The sequence below is a fragment of the Colossoma macropomum genome, unplaced genomic scaffold, assembly GCF_904425465.1.
Source record: "Colossoma macropomum unplaced genomic scaffold, Colossoma_macropomum, whole genome shotgun sequence".
NCBI classification, from domain to species: Eukaryota; Metazoa; Chordata; class Actinopteri; order Characiformes; family Serrasalmidae; genus Colossoma; species Colossoma macropomum.
Window position 1 is genome coordinate 3004471 of NW_023494785.1, and position 19625 is coordinate 3024095.

Genomic DNA, 19625 nt, shown 5'->3' on the forward strand with positions numbered 1-19625 from the left:
CGTACGGGTGAAGGAACATTTGTGTGACAGATTAACTGTGAAAGTGTTCCAGACTCCACAGCTTCACCAGCTTTTCTACCCTGAACCCTGATCCTATTAGATGTATGAGTCTCGTTTGATATACAACTTATTTGTGAAACAATGTCAATAAAACTGTTAACAAATTCCCAGAAGGATGATTCATTAAGAGAAAATTCCAGAGACTCCCGTAACACCCAATTACAGTTCAGAGCATATTAGTGTGTTCATATCTAGTTCTTCCAAGGTCCTTCTGGTGCATAGTGATCAGATCTGTGTATGATCTAAACATAACACAGCCAATTTGGCTACATTTACGGTCTGCTGTCACATGCTGTCCACCACAACTTCCAAAATTGTTACCGTCTCAAATGGTAGACTTACAAACTCAAATAACCCTTTCATCACCTGTGAAGGAATATTGACGACTCTCCCACCAAACCCGGCTGCAATTTAAATCAATAGTTTCCCTCAGTGCTTCAGTTCTGGCAAATAAGCAAACATATATACTGTAACTTATATATATACATACATATATACTGCCATATTTTTCCCTTACATTCAAGAAGGATCCCTTGATAGCGCAATTAAAGTATATGAACCTCAGGCTCAGAGACGGACTCTTCTCCTACCTCTGCTCCTGACCGTGTATAGCCAGCAAGAGGCCACCAACTTCTACAACCCCGTCAGATTAGGAAACACTGGGCGTCTCTGGCTTTTAAACTGACTGTTATAGACTGATCACACACTAAACGACTGGGGATCACATACTACACTACCTGTAACTGGCCGACCTCACATGGAAACATGTTCTTCTAATAACATTAGAAACATGGAGGTTCTAGAGCTTACTTTACCCCATTTTCTCACTGGCTTTTGGAAGGATCCATTCAGATTTGAGTAGCTGACCAGCAAAGACTGCTACACTACAATAACATAGCTATGGAAAAATATCATTTAATATAGACTCTTAAAAAGTTGTTTCTTTAAGGGTTCTTCGGTAAAGACAATGGTTCTATATAGAACAATAAACATTTAAAGAACCCTTTGCATGCTTAAATGGTTCTCTGCATGGTGATCTGGTCATTTAGATTGATGGATAGTATTGTATATGGTTCCATATAACACTTCTACTGGTACAATGTCAAGCTTGTTACAATAGTTGAACACTTTTAGGTGCTATATAGAACCATATACAACACATTCTCCAAAATTTGAAGAACGATTCCACCATGCAAAGAACACTTTGAGCATGCAAAGCGTTATTAGTGTTCATGCTTCTATATACACCATTATTTACTAAAGAACCCCTGGAGAACCGTCTTTTTTAAGGGTGTACTTTCACTAGAAGACACTAGAATAACATTACACTACAGTCTGCATTTCACACTTATTGAGAACCTTGAGGGTTATAATCAGGATATGTAACCCCAGCCTAAACTGTGTCAAGTGGAGTGTCAACATGGCATTTAAACAACAAAACGTGCTTACAAACAAAATATAGCAGTGATATCAATGATCAAACAAGATCTACACTGTCAAAACTGATATTTTGGCAAGTGTAACTGTTTTAAATGTACACAGCATGTCTAGTATTTTCATTATGAGATTCTTATAAGAATATTAAACCTATTTCTAGACAATTTCATGTATTTTAGGTCATTTTTTAGATGGAATTGTCTAAATTCACATTGATTAAAAGGGCACTCTGGCCAAAGCAACACATTAAACCATCTCATTACAGGAAATGCCAGCAGATCACTCTAAAATAGCAGTCTTATCTTACCTGCCATGCACCTTGATGTCAGAGATGGCATAGAAGTATCTGCTGAGGTTGCTCTCGTCCACCATGGTGGCGCCGGTGGCTGGTCTGAGGAGGCGGATCCGCAGGTCTGTGATGGTGAAGAAGTCCCTCAGGTTTTTGGTGGTGTCCAGCTGGCCGTAAAGGGAGGCCATGTTGTGTAGCCTTGGGCCGGCGAAGAGCGCAAAGCGGTCTTTAATCTCGAAGCGGACGGTCTTGTCGTACTTCCAGACGTAGCCACGGGAGTATTCCTCGGTGCAGATGATGTCCAACAGGGTGAACTGGGACAGCTCCTGCACCGTCTTGGGCTCCATGGTGAAAGCGTCCAGGCAGTCCGTGGCATAGAACTGATACGGCTGCCATGTCCGGCCATAGTCCAGAGACTTCTCCAAGACCATCTGCTCTGGCCTTCCAGACTCGAACGTGATCACGATGTCATCGGTCAGCTCGATGGTCTTGTTCCAGGACAGCGTGATGTTGACTATGAGTGGCTTTGGGTACTTCCTCCAGGAAGTGGACTGCCAGAAGGTGGTGGGGTTACGACCTTCGAAGTCGAACATGAGCTCCGGAGGGTGGGCTAGTTCCTCGGTGGCCGCGTCACACTCGTTGTTGCACATGTAAGGGTTTTCCTGTAGTGGAAAGGACAAAGAAAAGACAGGTCAACCAATAAAAATTGCAGCCAATTCAAAAAGCATGTCAAAAACAATTTTTACTCATATCTTATGGAAACAAGTGGAGAAATTATGTGGAAAGTGCATATTATAAACATTCAATTCAGACCACATCAGTGTTTGCAAATAGAAGAGATGCTTTATTATGATTTGATGTAAATGAATTGTTATTGTTGTGTGCAGGCTTTTCTTGAGGATAACATTTTGCCTTTTTTTCTTTTATCACATAGAAAGAAATGGAAAAAAAAGTCAGACACCAGTTCATACAGACCATAAATAAAATACAAATCTAATTCCTATGTAATTAATTGTGTTATTACTAGGGCCCTCCTGTTAGAGTGTTAATAATGCATTAATGTGATACATGAATTTCATGTTCAGATTCATGTGAATTCTGCATTAAAATGAATGTTACTGAATTAATGAAAGTAATAAATACATTCGTTAAGACTATAATAACAAGCTCTTATAAAGAGTTACTTGACTACAGTCTAATTGCTTAAGTTTGGACTTGTTGTATAAGCCTTAATTAATGCTACCATTTAAGTAATTAACCGCTTACTTAGTGACACACAGATAATTAATAATTATTTTAAATACAGAAACCTAATCATTAATGATAATGTGTAGTTATTGTTACTAATAGCTAACAAATCGTACAACTGGAACCACTGTTTAGTTAGTTGTAACATTATTATGAATAACTACTTAATAACTTTTTTTAATTACACCAGATTATTTTATATTTATAACAACATGCAGGTCAAACTAAAAATTGTATTTCCCTAATGGAATGGAAAATCACAAAAAGGTAGATAAAAGGTAACAAAACTGAACATCTGTACTGAATATGTGATATTACTGTTAATAATACCATTTATTTTTGTGTTTTAATGTTGACATAAAGCATGAGATATCGATATGATAGGTGTGATAGTAGGCGCGCTTTCTACACCCAGTTTTATGTGTAAATTGCTGATGTAACCACAATATAACAATTATCAACATAACAATATATAATATAATATCATTTTTATAACTGTACAATAATATTGAACTGTAAACCTCATCTGTGGATCACTGTTATTATAACACTGTAACAGTAACTGTGACTTTATCTGTAGCAGTAAAGGAAACTTCAATTGTGACAAGTGCAAGTTTTTTTCTGTATTTTGAATATATATATATTTATATTGTACAGTTACAGTATATTGTATAGTATATAGTATTGTATTGTATAGCATTACATGCTGTACAATTCCTTATTCTATTCTACTATTGTTAACTTACTTATAAGTATGTATGTTGATGTTGTATGTATGCTGCTAGAACACTAGTTTCCCCTGTCGTGTCTTATCAACAAACTCTTAAAAATTATGGTTCTTCCGGGGTTCTTTTATGAAGAAAATGGTTCTATATAGAAACATGAACACTCAAAGAACCCTTTGCATGCTTAAATGGTTCTTCGCTGTTGTAGGGGTTCTTCAGATTGATGGAGAATGTGTTACATACGGTTCTAGAACCTTTTTGAAAAAAAAGGGGGCTTCTATTGTTCCGATGTCAAGCTTGAAACAATAGAAGAACCCCTTTTGGCACATCATCCATCAACGTAAAGAACCCTTTCGCCATGCAAAGAACAATTTAATCATGCAAAGAGTTCTTTGAGTGTTCATGGCTCTATATAGAACCATTTTCTTTACTAAAGAACCCTTGAAGAACCGTCCTTTTTGAGAGTGTAATGATTAAGTTATTGCGTTTGTTATTATAAAGTGAATTTTCTTTGTTTAGCATCAAATTTGAGGAAATAAGGCGAACGTGTTGCTGCATTTCAGCAGTCCAGCAGATCCACAGCGATAACTCTGGACTCCTAATGATGAACCCGGAGCAGTAAGAGCGGCGTTAGCTGGTCTTTTATGAGCTTTGACTGGAGAGCGCGCGGCAGGTTAAAGGAAATAGAGTGTGCAGCCGAGGGCAGTAAAGCGTCCGGCAGGTCCGGCGAGAGCGAGACGTAACTACAGGCGTAATTGATGCCCGGCCTGAGCCTCCGCCTCCAGCTGTGGCTGTTTCACTGGATCCAGATGAAGAGGCACCATAAAGGGCCGCTGCACACCATCCTCCATTTTTATAGCACCCCTTCATCCCTCCCCCTCGAGTCTGCTCTGACCGCCGGCCAGTAAAAACCAAAGTCAGTCAGGCCACCGGCATTTCATCACTGTCTTATTCAACACGTTACTCACGCACCCAGCCCTGAAGCCCCCCCTCACCGCTGTCTCTGCGGCTAGTGGGCTATACCGCTTAGTGATTATCACATAAATAAATAAATAAATAAACAGGGAGCAGATAAAGGCGGCTCAGAAGTGGTGAGGGAGAGCGAGAGCGGGAGAGAAACCACGTGTGAAACGCTCATTAAGAGCGAAGATAATCCGAAGGTCAGAGCGACAAATTGTGAATAATACCGCGCTCTTCAGCGCTCGTTCCTCAGCATATAAAAGCCGCCTTGATCCGCGCCTGCAGGTAAAGGACACCCGGAGGTGCACTTCAGTCCGCCGCGGAGTGAAAAATATCCCACAGCTCAAAGTCAAAGGAAACACCCGGAAAGCAGCGTCGAGAGCCAAGAAAGACCATTCGTGCCAACACCCCCCACCACCACCACCACCACCCCCCCTCACCGCCTGAGCGAGGCATACAGATGAAGACCCTGCCACACGGAATCAGATCAGATCTTAAATGGGTTTTAAATACAAATGAACAGGTTGTCCGTGTCGGTTTGCAGGAGCTCAGCACGTATAAATATTCATAACAACAACTAACTGAAACTTCACATTCATTAAAAACGACGACAAAACAACTTTTCTGAGCGACTGTAAAAGCTGCACACTGAGTCTTCATGCGTTCATACAGCTGTGAAGTTTTATTTTGGATAATAAATTTGGATAATAATAATAATAATAATAATAATAATAATAATAATGATAATAATAAGGTTTATTATTAAATACATAAGCATTCAAAAGTTTGGGGTCACTGATTTCATTCATTTAAAACCAATTTCTTTGAAGATACATGTATTGAATGATTATTATTCTTATGACTATCTTCTCACGGTAGGTGTATCCACTATGAATTATTCAGCATCTGCTACAAATTACTCAGTATCCACAATGAAGTATTTAGTAACTACTGTGAATTACTCAGTAACTACCATGAATTACTCTGTATCCACTATGCATTATTTAGTAATTACCATGAATTACTCAGTATATACTATGAATTATTTAGTAATTGCCATAAATTACTCAGTATCCTCTTTTAATTATTCCATATCTTCTATGAATTATTCAGTAACTACTATGAATTACTCAGCATCCACTATGCATTATTTATTAATTACCATGAATTACTCAGTATCTACTATGAATTACTCAGTAACTACTGTGAATTACTCAGTAACTATCATGAATTACTCTGTATCCACTATACATTATTTAGTAATTGCCATAAATTACTCAGTATCCTCTTTTTATTATTCCATATCCTCTTTGAATTATTCAGTAACTACTATGAATTACTCAGCATCCACTATGCATTATTTATTAATTACCATGAATTACTCAGTAAATACTATGGATTATTTAGTAAATACCAAGAATTATTCAGTATCCATTATAAATTATTTAGTACTTACTATGAATTATTCAGTATCTACTATAAATTTTTCAGTATCCACTATAAATTATTCATTGTAGATTATTTAATTATCCACTATGAGTGCTGCTACTAAAACCAGTGTGAATTCTACAGACCCACAGTCGGCAGGTAGGTGGACTGTAGGGTGTGAAAGGTTAAACAGAGCTGTGTCTCCAGACCTTTAGCAGACAGTGGAGGCGTGGATCATATTTTCCTGTATTCAGCCAAACACAGCCTAAAAGTCGCCCTCCTGAATGTTTGCACCGCACGCCACAAATCATTACACCACAGTGTTCTACAACCTCCAGCAGGGTGCACGGGGGAATCTGCGGAGTGTGTGTGGGATTGGTGTGTGTGTGTGTGTGGTGGTGGTGGTGGTGGTTGTTCTTCAGGGATTTAGTCGTATCAGCTTTTTAAGACACACAGGCTCCAATTTATCAGGACAAGAGACCCGGGCAGCTGAGCAGCTGGAGCTCAGAGAGTGGATGGTGAGACAGGGCCGTGTGACTGAGGGAGGGAAGAAAAAAGAAAAAAAAGTGACAGAACTGAAGACAGAGAGAGGCAAAGGGAAAAAAGTCTTTGGTTCTGCCTCGTCCTCTAAGTCAAGGTGAGAGAGTAACACTGCACTGCCGGGGCTACGTATCTGCTAACACGACAAGTTAGCATGCTAACTCTGCATCAGCCACTGTAAGAAAATATTTTCAAGGTGCAGAATAAAGTGCCATTAAGTTATTTTATCACTGAGACACAGACTTTTAAATTCACAGTTAAAACAGTAAATCTATTCTAACTGACCACTTTAGAAACACTTACCTCTTATTCCCACTCACTGGCCACTTTACAACAAGGTAGGTGTTTCTAATAAAGTGGTCAATTGGTGGAAGTACCAGGTGTTTCTAATTAAGTGGCCAGACAAAGCACAAGGCAGGCTTTTCCAATAAAGTGGCCAGTGAGTGAAAGTACAAGGTAGATGTTTCCAATATAGTGGCCAGTGAGTGGAAGCACAATGTAGGTGTTTCTGATAAAGTGGCCAGTGAGTGGAAGCACAAGGTAGGTGTTTCTAATAAAGAGGCCAGTGAGTGGAAGCACAAGGTGTTTCCAATAAAATGGCCAAGTAGTTGTTTCTAGATCATGTGGAAGAACCACTTAGAGGAACTATGACTTGTAAGGAGGAACTCCCTGAGAACACATAGAAGAACCACTAAAAGGAACCAATATTCACAAGGAGGAACTCCCTAAGAACATGTGGAGGAACCACTAAGAGGAACCAACATTCATAAGAACATGTGGAAGAACCCAAACTGAAAACTCTTTAAGAGGTTCTCTCACATTACTCTACTAACATGAAGCTGAGGTTCTCTGAAGTGAGTCCGTCCCCACAATAACAGATATAATAGAGCGTATTTGTGGGCGGAGCATAGAAAGGTCAATTACAGCAGCAGTTCCAGGAGGAAGTGAAGATTAACTGGTCCTCCTGATGGCCTTTCCACCCTCAGCTCTCCCCACGCTGAGGTCAGGAGGCACCGTAACTGTGCAGTGTAATGTGGGAGGACGGCAGCTGTTTGTGAGTTCGGAGAGGAAACGGGATATTCCTGCTTATCCTGATGATGCTGGCGTGTGTTCAGAGTCAGGATTATCATGCGATAATCAGGAGATAATCTGAGGTAATGCTCGATCTATTTCACCGAGCGCATTCAGAATACCAGCCACAATCGAATAAACCACAGAGCGTCACTAATAAAGCTGGAAATGAGAAAAGAAACGGCTATAAGAGTTAAAAATAATAGAAATACTACAGGAGAACATTAATAAATCATCACAAACCTATCTGTATTTACATACAATTGTGTGTATATGTCCTTTACGCTGCTCACAGGCGCTGTGCTGCATGTACTGGGTGTCGAGCCTAATTTATTATAATTCACTCTGGATATTAGTTTATAACTTTACACTAGATATAAAATAAAAACATCAAAATCAAATTTGTAATTTAATTTAGGAAACTTATTAGAACATCATTCTGGATGTTAATTTTATTAGAATTTCATTCTGGATATAAATTTTATTAGAACTTCAATCTAGATATTAATTTTATTAGAATTTCATTTTGGATATTAATTTTATTAGAACTTCATTCTGGATATTAATTTAAAACTTTGTTCTAGAGATGAAATCAGAACATCATTCTGGGTTTTATTAGAACATTTTATTTTAGTATGGAAATTAATTTTATTAAAACGACGTAATATTTAACTTGACTTATATTTAGATGGAAACAACAACAACAACAACAACAACAACAATAATAATAATAATAATAATAATAATAATAATAATAATAAATATGACTATAAAATGTGGCTGCAATTCTGAGATGAGAAAGTAGAGAGAAAGAGAGAGAGAGAGAGAGAGAGAGAGAGAGACTCTGGGGGAGGATAAATTCTCTCTCCACTGACAGCGGCTCTGATAGATGAACCCAACCAATCAAACACATCCTTTAGTGTGACAGATGCCTCAGACAACTAACCCACATCACAGATTACTCTCTCTCTCTCTCTCTCTCTCTCTCTCTCTCTCTCTCTCTCTCTCTATTCAATTCAGAGTGTTTTATTGGGTTGTCTTATAATGCTACATCTGTTTTACCAAAACATGGTTTATAAAGTTTGATGGTTTATAAACATTAATGAATAATAAACTGAAAAACTCAACATGTTAAAGGTAAAAACATACAAACAGGAACTGATGAGACTAAACAGTGAATAATAAACGCTGCAGAAATGGCATAAACAAAAAGAAAGAAACTTGGTGTACAGGTATGATAATATATGTAGTACCATGTAAAGATCAGACAGCATTCAAAACAGCTATTAAATACAAGTTAATAATTATTCATATAGATATAAGATATTTAAATATTCACAGAATCCACTTATATACAGAAGGACAAAGGAAAATCAATGAAGAACCGGAGTTCCTAAAATTGCAGCTAAAACATGATTAAAAGCTACAGAGAAGAAAGGACTCCTAACAACCACCTGGAAGACCTGGTAGACACCAAAACTGCCCCCATCAGATAAACAGCACTTAAAGCTTTCATCTCTGAGAGAGAGGAGAAAATCAAGCTGCTTCAGATCTGAAAACATCCACAGGTGCTTCTGTCCATCCTTCCACTGTGAGAAGACGACTCAGCGCTGTGGGTCTGAAAGGATGTGTAGCTGATCAAGAAGAACCTCACTAAGAAAAGGAGACGGACACATCAAACAAAGAAGCTGAACAATGGACTGACCTCCCCAGAGTCCAGACCTCAACACCACTGAATGTGTTTGATTACTTCAGAAAATGATCAACCAGCTTCTAAGACTGAACTTTGGAGGTGTGTCTGCAGATTCTTTGAGGAACTGAAAGTGAGTCTCCTGAAAAGAACGGAAACTGGAATAAAGGTGAAGAGTGACACGCTAAATACTGAAAAAAGGTATAGTATATGTAGCTGTTGAGGCTTCTGTGTCATTTTCTATAAAATTTACCCTGAAAAATGACTTAAAATCTTAGGCTTATTACATAATAAGGCTTATTATTAAGTAACTACAGGGACTTTAATGCAAACTGGCTGAGCTATTCTTAGATTACAGAGGTGCATAATAAAACTTGCTGGTGGACCCTGGCCATTTAAGAGATTAATAATATTTAGCGCTGTCTTTCATTTTACATTAATTTTGAGTATTAAAAATGTCTGATATTAAGTATCCGACTTAATTTGTAATTAAGAATAAAGCCTGTCTTGCTGTGTATCAGAGTCTTATCACTCAGCATGAATCCAAGAGGACAGAAAATCAATAAAAAACCTGCCCACCTTATGCTAATTGTTTATTTTTATTTATAATAACCAATAGAAAGGGCGGCACGGTGGCGCAGTGGGTAGCGCTGTCGCCTCACAGCAAGAATGGCCTGGGTTCGATTCCTGGTCGGGCGACCAGGGTCGTTTCTGTGAGTTTGCCTGTTCTCCCCGTGTCTGTGTGGGTTTCCTCCGGGTACTCCGGTTTCCTCCCACAGTCCAAAAACATGCAGTCAGGCTGATTGGACATGCTGAATTGCCCCTAGGTGTGTGTGTGTGTGAATGTGTATGTCTGTCTGTCTGCCCTGCGATGGACTGGCAACCTGTCCAGGGTGTATCCTGCCTTCTGCCCAATGACAGCTGGGATAGGCTCCAGCACCCCACCGCGACCCAGAAGGATAAGCGGTTTAGATGATGTATGTATGTATGTATAACCAATAGAATGAATCACCATTGGAATTCTTGCATTTTCAGCTCACAGTCACTCCAGACTAACAATGACTTTTTAAGATCTCTCTGAGCCAAATTCATTAAGAGATCAGTTTTCTGTTAGGATTTACATGTCAAACAATGGCATATCTGAGTCACCCAGGGTCTCATGAAAATAACAACATATGGCATGTGTGACTGTATCATGTAAATACATGATAATTGCAATTGTAATTGTACTTGACCCAAAATACCCCAAAAAAATAAATTCCCCAAAATTCTGGGGTTCTAAGGGTTAAATAGATGCAGAGTAGTCTCTGACTTTTGCGCAGTACTCAGCATAGTTTAACTGTCAGTGAGCTCTAAGTGTAGGTCCTGCATAAAGCTCACACAGCTGTGACACTCACACACATTCGTGAAACAAACAAACTGTCCATCGTCGTCTCATTGCCATGCGTTCCCCGTACGAAGCCCAGGCAGTTTGGGGCGTATATGAGATGAAAAATAGATCAATATCAATTTATCCCAGATGAAATTACTATGCATCAGCCCTACTGAGGCTGCATTCCCTTTAAAATCTACTGTGTAATTGGCTCGGTGCACAGAGAGACAGTGTGAAGAACAATTTCTCTCTCTCTCTCTCTCTCTCTCTCTCTCTCTCTCTCTCTCTCTCTCTCTCATTTAAAATGGTAATGTGTGGTGTGTTTGGAGGGCGACTGAGTGTCAACAGCATCCTTTGAAGGCCACATACTATATCATACACTGCATAAGTCTGTAGACACCTGCTCCTCCAGAACTTCTTCTGAAATGAAGGGTATTAATAGTGAGTTGGTGCTGCAGTAACAGCCTCTACTATTCTGGGAAGGATTTAGATATTGGAACATTGCTGTGAGGATTTGTTTGAGCATTAGTGAGGTCAGGTACTGATGTTGGATGGTCAGTTCTGCATTACCCCAGCTCATCCCAAAGGTACTGGATGGGGCTCCATCACACCAGAGAACACTTCTATGGCTCCACAGCCCAATGTTTCACTCAACAGACCTGCTCACCACCATCCAACATGCCTGCAGTCTTAAAAATAAACGCACCAGAAAGGGCTCTTTTGAGCGATGCTATAAAACAGCCTTTTAGTATAGGGTTCTTTAAAGATTTTCAGCTAAATGGATGTTTAAGATGTGAATAAAGTCTTTTAAGTTTAAAGGACCTGCAAATCAATCAAAGATTCTACACCAATGAAGGTTTTTCTTAGAGCCTTGTACCAAGCCAAGAATTATTTGGGAAACTTTATTTTTAAGAGTGACATCTGGGATAGGCTCCAGCACCCCACCGCGACCCAGAAGGATAAGCGGTATAGATGATGTGTGTGTGTGTGTATTTTTAAGAGTCTGAGCTTCACATCCAGCCAACACACCAGAGCCTTTACATCTGTCACCAACACTTCACCTCCACTGAACACATCTGGGCTTTACCACCATCTACTACCTCCAAGTACACCTGGGCTTTACCTCCACCCAACACTTCACTTCAACCGAACACATCTGGGCTTTACCACCATCTACTATCTCACAGTAGACCTGCGCTTTACCTCCACCCAACACTTCACCTCCAGTGGACACACCTGGGCTTTACCTCCACCTACTACCTCCCAGTACACCTGGGCTTTTTTCCTCCACCCAACACTTTACCTCCAATGAACACACCTAGGCTTTAACTCCACACAGCACACCTGGCTTAACATTCATCCAACACTTCTGGGCTTCACCATCACTCAACACATATTGATTTCACCTTAACACACCTGGACTTCACCTCTACCTAAAACACTTGGATATGAATATAAAATCTAAATATAAAATCAAACTTTTCATTGTTTATTGTGTTATTGTGTCCACACTGTGCTTCGAGAGACTTTTTTCAGTTATTTAAGTTTTATATATATATATATATATATATATGTATATATATATATATATATATATATATATATATATATATATATATATATAATTCCAAACTATTAATTTCTTATTGTAGGAGTTAGTTGCATTCTCACAATCCAAGTAATCCCCATTACAAATTTAGACTCCTCCATCCATTAAACTTTACTCCACATCTCAGTTGTCCAATGTTTTAGTGTATATTTACTTCTGTTTTGTCTATTTCCTTTTCTCAGTTACTGTACTAAGTACTGTTTATTTGATGGTGACAGTTTTGGTGGCCTATCAGGCTTTTTCACTTATTTTACTTCAACTTCATCCTTCTATATATGAGGATATATAAGTGGATTATCTTATGTCTGATCTTCTCAGAAATATCTCTTGGAGATCAATTTGTCCTTTGAGTAGAAACTGAATAAATGTAAAGGAGGTCTTTTGCACAGTTCTGTTTATGGCGTAATATTTTGTATTTTTTGCTAAATTATATCAGGAAGGGATGATAAAGACATACTGCATCCTCAAACTACCGCAGGTCAAGCAGAGGTCACTGAACCATGGCAGTGGGTAAACCAAGGGGGGGTGTATCATCACTACTGTATCTTCCCATCCCCTGCAATTATAATCACCTGCTGCCCACCCCCCCACCGGTGCACATACATATAATCCATATATCACGGTTTATAATCCGGCCTGCTTACTTCAGTTGCCATGGTGAGTGTATAGGTGACCTTGCTTAAGATTTATGTGATGGACACAGCAAACACCCAGAGCTCATGAAATAAAAATGTGAATGTATCTGTAACTCAGGAAAAAACCTCAATTGCTGTATTTGTGTAGGCCTGAACGGAGCAGCACAGACTTCCACAGGGATGGAGGGTTTATGAGGCAGGACGACGTGTAAATTTAGGACGCTATCGTCATAAAGATCACAGACACACAGCACTTATGAGCTTCATGAGGCTTGAAACAGGCGCAGGGAGAGGAGGGAGCAACGCTGGGTGGCAATAAAGAACCCAAACCAGAAACAGCATCATTACGGCATCGGCCTACAAGCAGCATCCAACTGAGGGTCTCCAATAAAGATCATTAACCCTTAGAAATCTGGAGTTATTACTGCCAATTTTCTAATCTGTTTAGTTCATTTTATTAAAAAGATACATACATATAAAACATTTACATCAACTAGAAAATTACCCTGAAAATGCGATGAAAAAGTTTATATTGTGCAATAAATAAATAAATAAATCTGTGTTGTAATCAAAAGTTTTCTTCATAAGATTTACTTAAAGACATACTTAACAAAGACGGTTCTTCAAGGGTTCTTTTGTAAAGAAAATAGTTCTATATAGAACCATAGACACTACAAGAACCCTCTGCATGATTGAAGGGTTCTTTGCATCGTGAACGTGTTCTTCAGATTGAAGGGTACCAAAAGGGTTCTTCTATTGTTACAAGCTTATCATTGTAACAATACCAGAACCATTTTTGGTGCTATATAAATCCCTTAAAAACCCTCTACAGAACATTCTCCATCAATCTGAAGAACCCTTTCACAACATTAAGAACCCTTTAATCATGCGAAAAGTTCTTTGAGTGTTCAAATGGTTCTATATAGAACTACTTTCTTTATTAAAGAACCCTTAAAGTACCATCTTTTGTAAAGGTGTAGATTCTGAAGGATACTTTGCATCATAAATGGGTTCTTCAGATTGATGGAGAACGTGCTGCAGATGGTCCTATACAGAACCTGTTTGAAAAGGGTTTTTATAAAACCCAAAAGGTTTCTTGTATCATTAACAATCTTAACAATAGAAGAACCCTTTTTGATGCTATATAGAACCCTTACAAGTAAGCAACTCAATGTTAATGTTACTTTCCTCACTGATATACTTGAATACACTCCTAAAAAGACAATGGTTCTATATGGAACCATGAATACTCATCTTTTGTATGCTTAAATGGTTCTTTGCACAGTAAAATTGTTCTTCAGATTGATGCAAAATGTGTTGTATATGGTTCTATATTGACATTATAACAATAGCAGGACCCTTTTTGGTGCTATATAGAAAAATAGGTTTATATAGGACCATATACAACACAGATTCTTTGAAGATCTATTTCATGATGCAAAGAACCCTTTAATCAAGCAAAGGGCTCTTAAAGTGTTCAAGGTTCTCTATAGGACCATTTTTGTACTAAAGAACCCTTAAAGAACCATCTTTTTTTAAGAATGAATGCAATAACATCAAACTCAGACCTTAAATATCTTAAACTAGTAAGAAAATATGTAAATACATCATTATAAATATGACAATCATATGCGAAGGTTCTGTTTCCATGCACAGTAATAAGGCTCACAATATAAATCTATCTCAAAATGTTGCACTTCATCCTCACATTAAGCCGTTGTGAGCCGGATCTGCTCACCAAACAACAGAAATCAGACCTTTCATCATTTATTAACTTCAGATCACATCTGAATACACCCTGACGAGTGTGGTAACAATGCAGCTTCTGAGAATTCTGGGAAAAAGGTTAACAAGTTGTACAAAGTAAACCCATAAATTCAGCACTACAAAGGCTTTAAATCACATCAAATACCATCTCAAAATCCTTAAAGCAAGAGGAGGAACTGCTCAAACAAGTGAAAAAGGCATGAGTGCAGAGTCACTTAGAGATTTGACCTCTTTTATGACACTATGTCACTCACCAGAATCACTGTGTCTGCAGTTATTTGATGCTATATAAAGGTAATAGTATTTGATGTTACTTAATGCTATATGTAGCAAATAGCATTTGATGTGTTTTGATATTAAACAACGATAATGGCATTTGATGTAGTTTGATCCTATATTAAAACAATAAGCCAAGAGAGGCCATGCGTTACTGTGATTTTATCATGGGGAAAGGTGTTCTTAGGCACAACGCAAAGTGGACTAAACCACTAAATGAGAGGAACGTTCGGTCCCCCACCTTTCTGTCACATAACAATGAAGATATGATAACAAAGCACTGTTTAATGCAGAAACTTTTGCTTTATAACTTATAACTTTTGCTTTTTGGTCACCAAATTACCACAGAGTCTTATTTGGCCCCAATCCAGTGGCGCCCTCTTCTCACACTGAGGCTGAATCTCAAACAGCTCCCTGCTCCCTACATAGTGCACTACATAGGAGTTTAAATACTGGATCCTGCAGCCCAACAGAGCAAAATACAGGTAAGAAACAGTCATTTGGGACTCAGACACATCCACACTCAATAAATGATGCACTGTTTGGCTGTAGAGACTAGAAGTTCTAAACTTGCATAGCTAAAACACTATTTAGGGAGTACGAAGCCGTTTGGGATTCAGTCTGGGTTTGACGCGACTTCTTACTGAAACTCGGACATTTAAAGACATTTTTAGACTTTTACACTGCCGTTTTACAGTTAATCAGACTGTAAGTGCTTTAATTCAAGTCTGTGATATTAATGATGGAGGTGTTTAGGCTGTTGGCTCTTTTAGCCTGTTAGCTAGCTGACCAGCCTGGTTCTAGTTAAGAACATAAGTTGTCAGCCCCACATTTTAAACAATAAATGGGTTCTTAGTCATCAGTACACTCTGTGGTCCATGTGATTATTCCATTAACAGCACAAGGGTTTTTTGTGCTGTGGTGCAGTGATACAGAGTTCAGTTGTTGTGAGATGATAATAGGCATGGATTTTACAAAGACTTCAAACACGGCTCAGCCAATCAGATTTTAAGACCGGAACTATCTGTTTTATAAAAAGGCAATAAAATTTGATGTTATTTGATGTTATATAAAGGAAAAGGTATTTCTATGCTATATAAATACTATTAATATTATAAAATGAATTATTTTTGATGATATTAAAGGTAGTGTTATAATTTGATGTTATATATCGCTAATGGTGTTTGATGTTATTTGATATTATATAAAGGTAATTGTTCTTGAAATTAACAAAATAATCTTACAATCACACAATTTCTCCACTTCTTTCAATGAACTACAAGCCAGAGATCATAAGCAAACTGTAAGAGTGATGAATTTTCCATGATGGACCCTGGAGAGTGAACAAACTGTGCAGGCAGTGCTCCTATCCAGAAGTAAAGTATCACTGAAAACCATTCTTTTTTTGCATAGTCTAGTCATATTTGATATGCTCACAGTAATAATTGAGATAAATATGCAGAGATTCTTCCTATATTTGGATCAAAACAGTATCACACGGCTCAAAATGCATCATTCTTATAGATGTGGCAAATGTAACTCGGGTAAAATAGGCAGGTGAAATCATCACTTAAATATGAGACGTTTTATTTTTGAAGATAAAAATGTTCTAATAAGTGAGGGTCTGAAAATATCCTGGAATCTGTGCCATTTCACAGAATAAAGAGATTCAGATGCTGCCAGAATGGCGGAAATTCTACTTACACATTTAGGAGACACTTCAAGCCCCTTTTTACACCAACCAGCCAACCATATGCAGCCTGTGTGTGATTCATTTTATCGGCTGAGCATCTTCAGCTGTGCTGGAGTCTAATCGTACTCTAATAGTGGTCAGAATAAATACAGAAGTAGAATAAAATAATTAAAAATATTGAAATTAAAATGTCTCATCTATTGGTCCATTTGACTGCACCACTCTGAATTTCTCCTTTTCTTACTGGACCATTTTGAAGATAATTTCCCATTAACATGTTACTGGCCCACAGCTCCCAAACCTGAGGTTCTCCACCAAATCTCAACAAACCCAAACATTGGGCTGGTGTGTTGTCTCTGCATTTGATAGATGATGTTTCTACAGTGTTCACATCCAGTCACACTGGTTAGATGGACTATTGGTTCTTTTACTGGACCATTTTGAAGATAATTTCCTATTAAAACTTTACTGACCTACAGCTCCTCAGCCTGATGTTCTCCAATAAACCTCAGCAAACCCAACCTCAGTTCTATATAGAACCATTTCATGCTTAAATGGTTCTTAGCATGGTGAAATGGTTCTTCAGATTGATGCAAAATGTGTTGTATATGGTTCAAAATAGCACCAAAAAGGGTTCCTCTATTGTTATGGTCAAGTGTGTAAGAAAAGTGGAACAAAATGTTTTCCATCAACCTGAAGAACCATTTCACCAAGGAAAGAAGCATTTAAGGATGAAATGGTTCTATATAGAACTTATGGTTCAGAATTGAACCATTCTGTTGAAGAACCATCTTTTTTTTAAGAGCATTCTCCTCTATTCAGACAAGCTCAATTAAATGTTGGTTCTTTTACTAGAACATTTTGAAGATAATTTCGTATTAAAATGTTGGTGGCCCAGAACACACTAACTTAATATTCTCCTCCGAGCACCAACAAACTCAAACACTGGATTGGTATCGTGTCTAGAATGTTTTCCTCCATTCACACTGGTTCATTTAAACTGTTGGTTCTTTTGCTAGAACATTTGAAAGATTATTACCTATTAAAATGTTTATGGCCCAGAGCTCACCAATCTATAGTGGAGAAACATCAACAAATCCAAATGTTGGGTTGGTAGTTTGCACCTATGAGTGATACACTCTTTAAAAAGATGGTTCTGTAGTTAAGGGAATGGTTCTATATAGAACCATGAGCTCTATATAGAACAATTTCATGCTTAAATGGTTCTTTGCATGGTGAAAACTTTCTTCAGATTCATGGAGAATGTGTTGTATTCGGTTCTATATAGCACTAAAAAGGGTTCCTTTGTTGTTATAGTCAAGCTTGTAAAAATAGTAGAACCTTTTTTGGGGCTATATAGAACCATTACCAAAAAGGTTCCATATAGAATCATATGAAGCATATTATCCATCAACCTGAAGAACACTTGCACCATGCAAAGAACTATTTAAGCATGAAGTGGTTCTCTGTAGAACTTTAACAGAACCATTCCCTTGAAGATCTTTTTAAGAGTGCAGGTAAAATATTCTGGGATCTCATTTAAGTGTTGTTTTTTTTACTAGAGCATTTTGAAGATTCATATCAAAATGTTGGTGGCCCAGAACACACTTAATCTTAACTTAATCTTCTTCTCTGAGCATCAACAAACTCAAAAACTGGGTTCTTAGGGGTTCTAGAATGTTTTCCTTTATTCACGCTGGTTAATTTACACTGTTGGTTCTTTTGCTGGAACATTTGGAAGATTATTTGCTATTAAAATCTTAGTAGCCCAGAACTCACCAACCTATGTTGGATTGGTAGGCTGCACCTAAGTGTGATAGGTGAAGTTTCTAGAAAGCTCTTCTGGCTCCACACTGGTTCAATTGGAATGTCGGTTCTTTTACTGGAACATTTTGCAGCCAGGCTGCCAACAGAAGCTTGCAGAGGGCTTGCTGGTGTTCTGGTGGGCCGTGAGCCAGCTGATTCAAGTCTGAGCAGTCTGAAAACTGACATGCTGCTCCCCGGTGAAAGCGGTTTGAATGAGTAAAGTCCCAGTCCTACATGTAGCGTGTAGCACTACAGCGGAATGTGACTAAGCGCTGTATGAGAAATCTTTCACTGACGTCAGATCAAATCCCTGCGGCGCAAGTGAGGATGAACTGCTGCCTGAGCTTAACCCTCAACATGAGTCTGTGATATTTTCAGCAAATTTAAATTCCTCTCTGCCCGTGCTTTTTCTGTTCTCCATCTTACACAACAATGTTTCATGCAGTCCTGCTACTAAAAAAACACTTTTTATGATAAATGAAGTTTCGTGAAGAGCAGGATCTTAAACTGAGTTATGAAATAACAAAGTTTGAGACGAGGAACTCCTCCTCCTGCTGTCTAACTTATGCTGTTAGAAATAAAGGTTCTGTGCAGATACCTTTTTTGTTCATCAAGGTAAAAACAGTGTAAATGTTCCCTCAAAGGTCCAACAGTGGTTTTAAGGTCTGATTGTGAACCTTAAATAAGTTTTTCCAGGTGAAAAGTTCGTATTTGTACCTTTTCATAACCGAATGTTTTAAAACAGAACAGTAAAATAAAAGCCTGGAGTCGAGACGGGGTGTGTGGAGTCAGTACAGCTTAGAACATATCATTTCAGTGGATTATGGTTCAGTTATGTTCCCTGACTGAGGGTACTGAGATGGAGCCTTGAGGGTCCCACTCCAGTGACAAGAGGGGAACTGCCCCAGTGACAGTTCAGTACCTTTATTTCTGAGAGTATAAAGCAAATCCTACAACAGTCAATGTACCAAAGCAGCTTCTTTCCACTCCAAAAGGAAAGAACCCCAAGAACATGAAGA

The 19625-nt window shown here is 38.3% G+C and overlaps 1 protein-coding gene across 2 annotated transcripts in view; it reads right to left on the reverse strand.

Moving 5' to 3' along the window:
- The window catches only part of ntng1a (netrin g1a), a 211007-nt gene that overhangs the window by 111158 nt on the left and 80224 nt on the right, over positions 1-19625 (reverse strand). For both annotated transcript variants that reach the window (XM_036581451.1, XM_036581441.1), the window contains exon 3: positions 1805-2448. In XM_036581451.1, the coding sequence (XP_036437344.1) occupies positions 1805-2448 (644 nt within the window). The remainder of the gene's footprint in view (positions 1-1804; positions 2449-19625) is intronic.